The 10,439-nt window shown below is 54.7% G+C and overlaps 1 protein-coding gene across 5 annotated transcripts in view; it reads left to right on the top strand.

Moving 5' to 3' along the window:
- The window catches only part of PIGG (phosphatidylinositol glycan anchor biosynthesis, class G), a 41,266-nt gene that overhangs the window by 27,242 nt on the left and 3,585 nt on the right, over positions 1 to 10,439 (top strand). For all 5 annotated transcript variants that reach the window (XR_001001198.1, XM_011936811.1, XM_011936812.1 and 2 more), the window contains 3 exons: positions 410 to 601; positions 3,698 to 4,007; positions 7,123 to 7,286. Coding sequence is in view for 4 of the 5 variants with exons in the window: in XM_011936811.1 (XP_011792201.1) it covers positions 410 to 601; positions 3,698 to 4,007; positions 7,123 to 7,286 (666 nt within the window). In the remaining variant the exon portion in view is untranslated. The remainder of the gene's footprint in view (positions 1 to 409; positions 602 to 3,697; positions 4,008 to 7,122; positions 7,287 to 10,439) is intronic.

Below are 10,439 nucleotides of genomic sequence, written 5' to 3'. Positions count from 1 at the left end.
TTAATATGAAAATACTGATGATTATATTTAGGACCCGAAATCATAGATTGTGGTCTTGCTTTTTACTTTTTTTTTTTTTTTTTTTTTTTTTTTTTAATAAAATGAGGTCTCACCATGTGGCCCAGGCTGGTCTCAAACTCCTGGCCTCAAGCGATCCTTCCACCTCGGCATCCTAAAGTGCTGGATTACAGGCGTGAGCCATCACACCCCACTGAGGTTGACCGTCTTTTATTTGTTACACTTTAACAACCTTCGTTTGAAAATAAAAGCCAACAATTTCGTGTAATCTTTGGTTTTTGGGAAATCAGCTATTTTTTAATACAGTCCTTTGAAAGCCACTCGGTGTCGATTGATCTTGTCGCTGTTTGTTTGCTGTAATGTAATGCTGGCGTTCTCCTTCTCGTTTCAGCTCTGATCACAAAGCCGAGCTCTCTGTCCTGGCTGCCATCTCCCTCCTCATAGTTTTTGTGCTGGTGCAGAGGGGGTGTTCCTCTGTGTCCAAGGCTGCCCTGGCGCTGGGGCTGCTGGGCGTCTACTGCTACCGGGCAGCCATCGGGAGTGTCCGGTTCCCGTGGCGGCCAGACAGCCAGGACATTTCCAAGTAAGTGCGTGGCAGACATGGGGCGCGTAGAACCACTTTACTCTCTGATGAACTGGCAGACACGGGGCGCGTAGAACCAGTTTACTCTTTGATGGACTGAGAAGACCCTGCCAGTCTTCACAGCACTGGAGTTTGGTATTTGTGAATTGTGATTGTGTCAACAGCTGCTGAAGTGTAACTAAGAAAACCCCAACCAGCCCTGTTGTTAGCACTTTTTATGTTTTATGTGTTACTTTTAGAAGATAAATCACTTGGAAGTAAGATTTTTTTTAATTTAAAATAAAACCTTCAAGGTGTGTGATGGGACAGACAGATGAGTATGAATCGGTTTCTAAGTGACTGGCAGCACGTGATGACCAGGGTTCTGTTTTCCTGGTCAGGGTGTGATCGGCGATGAGGATGACAAGTGGATGTTTCCCAGCAGTTGGGAGACGAAGCTTGCTGGAAAATCACACTGTCCTCATAATGTATAACGAGCCCCCGTGAGGGGCCAGGAGCTCCTGCCAATTGGTGGGAGGGCTCAGTCAGGAGGACCATTTTCTTCGTGTCAAGGCAGCTGTGTTTCTGGTTTCAACGGTGTTGTGGTGAAACAGGCTCCTTCTCATCCTCCAGAGTGGGATGAGCAGAGGCCGCTCTGGAGGGCAGCTTGTAACGTGTGGGTGACCCTCTGTTTAAACTTATATAGCTGACTCTATTTCCATTTACCTCAAGAATATAAGCAGAGGCAGGAGCCTGGATGGGACAGAGGCGTGCCCACTGAAGTGCCCTTCACACTTGCAAAAAGGAACAACCAGGGTAATTATCCAGCAACAATACAGTGATCCTCCCAGTGAGGTCAGTGCTCTGTAAAGGAGTCTTCTGGCTGTTAGCAGCCTGTTTGCACAGAACAGAGAAGCATGTTGTGGAACAGTGGGCTGTAAAACGGTGGTATGACCCCAGCTTACTAAGTGTGTACCTGTTGTTTTTTTTTTTTTTAATACTTAATATGAAAATACTGATGATTATATTTAGGACCCGAAATCATAGATTGTGGTCTTGCTTTTTTCTTTTTTTTTTTTTTTTTTTTTTGAGACGAAGTCTTGCTCTGTCGCCCAGGCTGGGGTGCAGTGGCCGGATCTCAGCTCACTGCAAGCTCCGCCTCCCGGGTTCACGCCATTCTCCTGCCTCAGCCTCCCAAGTAGCTGGGACTACAGGCGCCCGCCACCTCGCCCGGCTAGTTTTTTGTATTTTTAGTAGAGACGGGGTTTCACCGTGTTAGCCAGGATGGTCTCGATCTGCTGACCTCGTGATCCGCCCGTCTCGGCCTCCCAAAGTGCTGGGATTACAGGCTTGAGCCACCGCGCCCGGCCGCTTTTTACTTATTTTTGTATCTTAGCGATGTCTAGAGTTAACAAGTGTTGCTTTTCTAATCAGAGCAAAAGTCAAGGTGACTGCTAAGGGCTGTGGCCAGTCTGAGGAGTGGCCGTGGGGCTCCGGGGCACTCCTGGAAATACCTCCTGGCTGAGTGGGGAGTAAGGAGTAGGGGTTAGGGTGAGCTGTGGCCTGGCTGAGGTAGTGGCAATGTAGCAGACCCTCAGTGTGGAGAGGATGCTGACGGGCAGGTACCAGCAGTGTTCTGTGGAGATGTCTCAAAGACTGTTGACTTTGGAATCTGAGACTTTGGGCTCATCCAAATGGATGTTACATTTGGGGGTGTGTGTTTAGGATGCAGTGCGTGAATAAATTCGTTTCCTCGCAGATCTGTGCACTGAATTTCAGTATCACTCATCTGAAGACCTTGGCCCTCTTCCCTTCCCTGGCCTGCTTCCTGCAGCATGTAATTTGCTAGTGTCCAGAACTAGCCAGTGTGCCTTTTCTTTCCACACGCACTGCCTGGTTCACCTTCTTCCTGTAAAGTGCTTCCGTCCTTTGTCCCCATCTGTCCCAATTGTAAGTAGGTCCTGGCTGCAGATGCATCCTGGCTCTAAATCATTGTAACAGCTGCCTCTCTCCTGTCAGTCCCTCAGGCGTTGCCATCCACTGATAGTCTGAAATCCTTTGCACTCAGTTCCTGACTCTCCTCCACTCAGAAGCCTAGGGATGGCTGGAGTGGAGGTGGAAGTAGGGTGGGCCTGGATGAGCAGGATTAGGTGCTGCCCGGCCAGGGGGGGAGGAGGACCCACGAAAGGCCCCAGATGATGCCCGCATCTGCTCACTACCCTCCTGCTCACCACCCTCCTGCCCTGCCATCCTCCTGCCCACCACCCTCCTGCCCACCACCCTCCTGCTCACCGCCCTCCTGCCCTGCCACCCTCCTGCCCACCACCCTCTTGTGCACCACCCTGCTGCTCACCACCCTCCTGCCCACCACCCTCCTGCTCATCACCCTCCTGCCCACAACCCTTCTGCTTACCACCCTCCTGCCCTGCCATCCTCTCTTGACACAGAAACCAGTCCCTTCTATGAAACTTCTCCAGTAATTGTGACCTTTGCTGATTTCTCCCTTCTTTGAATGCAGATGGGCCTATAATTCACTCTCAGCTTGGCACACACCTTGACCTGTGGGGGTTGCCAGGTATCTGACCCCAGCTCCTCAGCCAGGATGTGGGCCCCTCGTGACAGCCACACTGCCAGGCACATGGTATACAGCGCTCAGGCTGTTTGAATGAAACTGATCAAAGTTTAATTTCTTAATGTACAAAACTTTCTAAGAAAATCTGATATAGGAAAATTCAGTTTTCACAATATTACGGTGATATAAAAAATTTATGATGATTTAAAATGATCAGCTTTTGCAGGATATATGAAGTATTTCATTTACAAAACTTATTTAAAATATTATGTTTTAGGAACACACGTGTTTTGTGAGATGAAATTTTTTTGGTAATTGTATCCTTTACAGATAACCATCATAAGAGTACTTAGTATTTGGCCGGGCGCGGTGGCTCAAGCCTGTAATCCCAGCACTTTGGTAGGGAGGGTGCCGCAGCTCCTTTAGCCAGCAGTGCTGGGACATGTACTGGTTCCCTAAGCAGATAGGTGTGTTTTTCATGGGAAAATGTTTTTGAATTTTTCTCACTGGTGCTAATGAATCTAACTTGTTTTGCTTTTTTTTAGGGGTATTATTGAAGCTCGTTTTGTTTATATCTTTGTCCTTGGCATTCTGTTCACGGGCACCAAAGACTTACTTAAATCTCAAGTCATTGCTGCAGACTTCAAACTCAAGACTGTAGGTTTATGGGAGATACATAGTGGATTAGTTCTTCTGGCAGCCTTGCTCTTTAGACCACATAATCTTCCGGTCTTAGCATTTAGTCTCTTGATTCAGACTGTCATGACTAAGTTCATCTGGAAGCCCCTGAGGCACGATGCGGCTGAGATTACTGTGATGCATTGTTGGTTTGGGCAAGCCTTCTTCTATTTTCAGGTAGGTTTTCATGGTTGTCATGGGGGGAAGACTGCACTTTTTACATATTTACTTTAGATTTTTCTTTGAGAAAATTTTACCAGACGTTGGAAAGTTACAATGTTTGTTTAGCGAAAGAACTGTCAGTATGGCATGGTGAATGATGCTGAACTCCCGTGTGTATTTTATAAGATAAAGTACAGCCGGTCGTTTAAGACAGACGTCCCGGGTGTGGATATGTGGGTGCTTAAGACAGCGGATTGCTGCCCTGCCGGGCCAGGCCTGGGTTTATTTATTACAAGCAGTTCAGGAGGCACAGACATCCCGTTGTTCACTTGCTTCATTGATGGATATAATAATTGTTCTCGTTCATGCCCTTTGCCCCTGGCGTCTGGGCTGTCCACACTGGGGGCCGTTTGTTCCCCCCTGATTGTTAGCTCCCTGAGGCCTGGTGGGTCGCAAGGGCTTCTGTCCAGTGTTAAAGACCCATCTCAGACAAGCCCAAACCACCTCAGTTATGAAGAGACATAGATGGACAGGTAGATGGGGCCTCAGAGGGATCCAGCCTCATCCAGCCTTCCGGCAGCCTCAGGAGAGCGGGCACAGGCTTGCTGGTTTCCTTCCAGCCCCGACTCCCATGCTGAGTCACTTTGCACCAGCTGAGCATCGTGGTTCCATTTTTGTCTTTACCCTGAGGTCTGTATTTTCTTGGTGTGCACCGCTGTCTGCCTCTCCGCTGTCTCATCCCAGGAGGCTGTGCAGTTCTTTGTGTCCCGACAGGGCCTCTCCTCCATCCTCTCCTCCTTTCCCGGTGTTCCCAGCCTCTCCCATGGAACAGCCCACGGTTGCGGGATTTTCTGTCTGTGTGTCTGTCCCTCTGATCCTGAAGCCCAAAGGTGGGGTAGGCGTGGCGTTACAGAAGTCTGTGTCTTCAGGTACAATGAGTAGGTGGCCAGTGGCCAGCTTCTTAGCCCCGTCCTGGTGCTTCCCCGACCCTTCGACCCGCTCAGGCCCCTGCAGGTTTCCCTGCCGTGTCCACACAAGGCACAAGGGTGTCCCCAGCAGAACTGCAGGCCTGGATGCTGGTGTCCAGCACGTTCAAGCCAGGTGGCCTCCGGCAGGCTCGTCACACCTTCATTTCCTTATCTGTAAACCGGGGATAGTGGTCTCCCGGCCTCCCCAGGAGCCAGCCCTCCCTGGTCTCTCCGCCTCCCCACGCCTCCTGTTTTGAGGCTGAGTCCGCTGCCCCTTAATGTTAGATCTCCTCCTGGAGGAACCTGTGGCTTTGCTGCCCATCCCTGCTTCCTGCCCTCAACTGGGCAGTTCCTTAACAGACCAGGGATCAGGAACGTGACTGCCCTTGCTCATCTGCTGGCCCTTCACATTCACCCAGTCCCCGGGGCTCTCTGCCTCTTTCCTCCCTGTCTGATGAGGATAATTACGAAGCACGTCAGGACTGTTGGCTTAAATGAAGTCATGCAGGTAAAGCTGCTGTGCAGCTACAGACATGTCAGCATGGCTGGCAGTCTCTGTGCCTGGCTGAGCCTGCTCAGAGCCACAGTGGCCTCCCAGGTGTCCTCCTCCCCTGCTCCCATCGTGGCATCTGGGACTCTGTCCCCCCGCCGCCCTCCAGGGTCTCCTGCTGCTTCTGCCTGTTTGCTGTCTCCTCGGTCTCCCTGCAGAAGGGCTTCCAAGTGGAGGATTCACGTGACTGGGGAGGTGCCGTCCAGGAGAGGCGGTAGCCGCGAGTCCAGTGGGTCTCAGGGGAAGCCAAATCGAAGGGCTGGGGCCTAAGACAACAGGGATAGGAGTCAACGCACATCTGTGAGATACTGAGGAAGCAGCATCAACATGACATGGGGACCACCTGGCCCCACAGTTGTTTGCATGGAAAGGGAGGAAGGAGTCAAGCTGGTGAACACCCAGCCAGTGTTTTGTGGACATGAACAGTTCTGGTTCTGGAGAGGGATCTTTGTTGGGCTTGGGGTCTTCATTGGGCTTGATAGAGACATGTGCTGTCAGACTGTAGATGTCATAAGTTTCTGAGGAAAGGTCAGCATGACAGGCAAGTGACAGACATCAGAGTCAGTAAAGATGGAGCGTGGAGAGGCAGGGCCTGGGAGTGGAGAGGAGGGGCCTAGGAATGGAGAGGTGGGGCCTAGGAGTGGAAGGGTGTGGTCTTGGAATGGAGAGGAGGGGTCTGGGAGCAGAGAGGAGGGGCCTAGGAGTGGAAGGGTGTGGTCTTGGAATGGCGAGGCGGGGCCTGGGAGCAGAGAGGAGGGGCCTAGGAATGGAGAGGCCCGACCTGGGAGTGGAGAGGTGGAGCCTAGGAGTGGAGGCGGGTTCTTGGAGTGGAGAGCTAGGGCCTATGAGTGGAGAGGCAGGGCCTGGCACCAGAGAGGCAGGGTCTCTCAGAAGACCTCTTTTTGGGATCCAGAATCACTAGGAGCAGGGTAAGCTGTGTGGCATCAGCCCTTGCATCCTGCAGAGAGTTACCTACCAGGGCTGGGCCGGGACTGGCCAGAATCTTGACAGATGAAGTTTGACGAGACCAAGTGAGTCCTCATGGTCTGATACGTAAGCCAGATGTGAGTTACCAATTTGTACCGGGGCTGTGCTCCCCTGGCGACTGACCTGCCCTCCTCCATGTAACCCACTCGCAGCGCCTCTCCGTAGATGGGACCTGGCTGGGTTCCCGTTTTAGTCTTTAGCCCAACTCCCCCCTTGGCTGGGCCTAGCATCTGTGCCTCTCAGGGCCATATGCGCCCCCTCGGATGGGGGTCTTTGAGGGGAGGTCCATGTGCTGAAGAAATGTCGATGGGTCTGGACAAAGGTCTGAGATGTGCCGCAGTCAGCCAGCCAGTCTGTGTGTGTGTCCTTCCTCAGAGGGGGCCACAGCTTCTGCACGGACGGCTCACGTGCCCCTCCATAGCCTGGGCACTGCAAGCGGGGGAGGGGGTGCCACCCAGGCAAGGCCACCTCGGCGGTCTGAAGGAATGCCTGGGCAGCCACCTCTGACCACACGTGTGTCTGTGCTGGCATGGTTATCTGGGCTGCGTACACGTTTCACGCTAACATCATGGCTGTTGATGCCACGTGTTGTGAGGCCTTAGTCAGCTCTTCTCCTGTATTCCAGGGCAACTCCAACAACATTGCCACCGTGGACATCTCCGCAGGCTTCGTGGGTTTAGACACCTACGTGGAAATCCCAGCCGTGCTCCTGACAGCGTTTGGGACGTATGCGGGGCCTGTGCTCTGGGCCAGCCACTTAGTGTACTTCCTGAGCTCAGAAACACGCAGGTGAGGTGCCCCTCTGCTGTTCAGCACAGTTCTGGGGGCCGGCTGCCTGGTTTTAAGGGTCCTACTTTGTTCCATAGGCAAGGGGGTCTGAGCTCCATGGATCCAACAGTCTTTTCAACAGTTTTCTTTTCCTTAAATAAGCAACAGTCCAAAGCTCAAGGGCCAGAGGCCAGCCTGGGTGGTCCGTGTAGGGCCAGGGTCAGGTCTGACGGGGTCTCGCTGGGCTCCCCGGGGTCGGGTCTGACGGGGTCTCGCTGGGCTCCCCGGGTCACACCAGTACATGGTTTCTAGAGACACAGGGAGGAAAATTCCTTTTCTGCCCCCCAGGTTTGTCTGCTGGCCGGTGGCCAGATGGAGGGTGGGTAGTCCTTCCTGTTTGGGACATGAAGATAAAAGACGGCTCTCGGCCCCAGAGACCCTGGTGGAGTGCGCAGGGCCCTGGAGAAGGCTCCTGGCTGGGGCCGTGCCTGTTCTGAGTCGTCCTTGAGTAGCTGGAGGCATGTGTCTTCTACACATAGGCTGATGAGTTGGGTTGGAAAAACAAGGGGGGCGCACAGGGAAGTTCAGAGACCTGAGTCCTGTCCGCTATTGCTGAGAAGTCCCTTCAAGCTGCGTCCGGCCTGCCCTCCATGCTCTCCTGCCTGGTCCGCCTCGTTCCCTCCAGTGAGCCTGAGGTCTCCTCACTGACACCCACACGTCTCCTGGCAGCTTTGTGCAGAAGTTCCCCCAGGGGACCCCAGATTAAGGGTGCAGCCCCCCCAGTCCACACGCCTGTCTCCTAGCAGCTTTGTGCAGATGTCCCCTCCGCTGGGGGACCCCTGATCAAGGGTGCAGCCCCCCATCCACATGCCTGTCTTCTCTGCAGCGTTCCCACCGCCGCACGCACTCTGCTTCCTCATCATGTTTCTCTCCTTGTTCCCCCAAGAAAGGCGGCTTCGTGAGGCAGGGGCTTCACCAGCTCTGTTCACCACAGCATGTTCCCCACAACATGTTCCCCACAGCAGCCTCCGTGCCTGGCCTGGCAGAGTCAGGTGTGAGTGGAGTGCAGGGAGGTTGATTCTGTACCTCCCAGGTTGGTCTGGCAGAGACCCCAGGGCCTGCAAAGGTATTTGACTCACATGTGCCTGGTTTTCTCATCTGTAAAATGGGAGTTGCTGGGGGCTCCATGGGGGACACTTAGAAGGGTTCACAGCCTTGGAGGGGCTAGTGGCCCCTGCGGCATCTGCCAGAGTGCCCCGTGCTCCACGCTTGTCCCTGCTGCCAGCCACAGTCACGAATCCCCACAGCACCTATGCGTTTCTCCATGTGCTGAAATCGCGTCCCATGGCACGGCCTCCTCCGCAGCAGGCGAGCGTCTGAGGCACGTGCTGGGTGGCTTTCGGCAGGTCAGCCAGAGCTTCGCGTGTGTTCTGTGGTGACCAGAGGCCCCAGTCCTGCCGGGAGCCCCAGGGAGCGCGCTGTGGCCTCTGCTGAGCAGTGAGGCTGGAGGGCTCCTACGTCCTCCCACGACTGAGCAGTCTCGCGGTGCTGACTGCCGAGTCCCCATGCCAGCCCTCCCAGGACACTTAGAGGCTTCTCCTGTGGAGCTCCCGGTGACTCCACAGAGCGCTCTGCACGTTTCTGTGGCCCCGCTCTGCCCTCTGGCTCTGCTCCACAGCTTCGTTCACCAGGTCTTCCTCTCAGCTCCACCCAGGCCCTCTCCCCACCTACTCCCCTCCCCAGACCAGCTCTGGAGACCCAGGCCACAGGGACCCTTGCCCTTGCCTCCAGAGCCAGATGCCCAGCCCCCTGTCGACATTCCACAGAGGTGTCCTCGGGCTGACAGGACTCCCTTTACAGGACATGCGGGCAGGGCCCATGCACCCAGGCACACACACCCGTGCCCTGCCTTTCAGCTTTTCCCACCCTAAGAGGAGCTGCTGGCCGCTCACCTCCTGTGTTGAGGCTGTCACAGCGTGAATGCTTCTGAGCCAAAGGAACCATCCAATCCACCATGGTGGAGGCGCCCATGCCCCACAGACTCGGTGGGCCCGGGCTGGACCCCTCGGTCACTCTCAGGTTTCCGTAAGGGGTCAGGCCGGGCTGGACCCCTCAGTCACTCTCAGGTTTCCGTAAGGGGTCGGGCCGGGCTGGACCCCTCGGTCACTCTCAGGTTTCCGTAAGGGGTCGGGGAGCACTGGCCTTGCTTTAGCAGTGGTGGGCATGTGCTTCCCACAGCTGACATGAGAGCCTTTCCAAGGTGAGAATCGCTTCCTGGCCAGACTGCAAGCTTCCCAAGGACAGGAATACCTGAGATTCACCTGTATTTTCCTCAGGTGCCTGTGGACGCTTGACACGCCCACTTTGGGGCAGTCTGTGGACAGACCCCCATAATTTACAGTCACCGCTGAGCTTGTCATCACAGCAGAAAGCTGAGGTTCCAGGGGCGGAAGCCACCAACAGACCAGCCTGGGAGACGCCCCCCGTGGCGGGGCTGTGTGGAGACGTCCGTCCCGACTTAGGTTCTGTGTAGAAACAAACGTCTGCCGTGAGACCCCTGCTCAGCGCCCGCCGGTCTCTCAGCAGCTGACCTGGGACGTCTTTCTCTCATTGCGTGAGGCCAGCTGCGTGCTCACACTGGGCTTACAGAAACAGGAGGCCCCGTCCTCGGCCGTGCGGGGTGGGCTGTCAGCATGTCGTGTGGTCAGGCGTCAGGACAAGCGGGTGTGAGCGCGTGGAGGTGCACCCGCCTCCACCCTGGAGAACGGATGTGCTGCCGCTGTGCACGGCGTGATCAAGCACCTGCTGTGTGGACGGCGCACCTGCCAGTGGCCAGCTGGAGACTGAGGGCTGGAAGCGCTTGCCCGGCTCCTCTCTCCGTAGGTTTGGTCATTGGCCTTGCAGCTGCCCTGGGGCTTGCAGATTACAGTTTGAGGGACCAGGCGCTTTTCACCTCTTACATAGCCAGGCAGTTTGTATTTGGGAGGGAAAAAGACAAATGGAAGCACGTTTTAAAAGTGAGGTGAAGGCATTTTGATCTGTTGGAGAGTGTCACACGATACTTTTCCTAGTCAAGGAGCATTTCTCGGCCGGGCGCGGTGGCTCAAGCCTGTAATCCCAGCACTTTGGGAGGCCGAGATGGGTGGATCACGAGGTCAGGAGATCGAGACCATC

Source organism: Colobus angolensis, unplaced genomic scaffold, assembly GCF_000951035.1.
Source record: "Colobus angolensis palliatus isolate OR3802 unplaced genomic scaffold, Cang.pa_1.0 Scaffold157, whole genome shotgun sequence".
In the NCBI taxonomy this organism is placed as follows: Eukaryota; Metazoa; Chordata; class Mammalia; order Primates; family Cercopithecidae; genus Colobus; species Colobus angolensis.
This window is presented reverse-complemented; position numbering and strand designations above follow the sequence as displayed.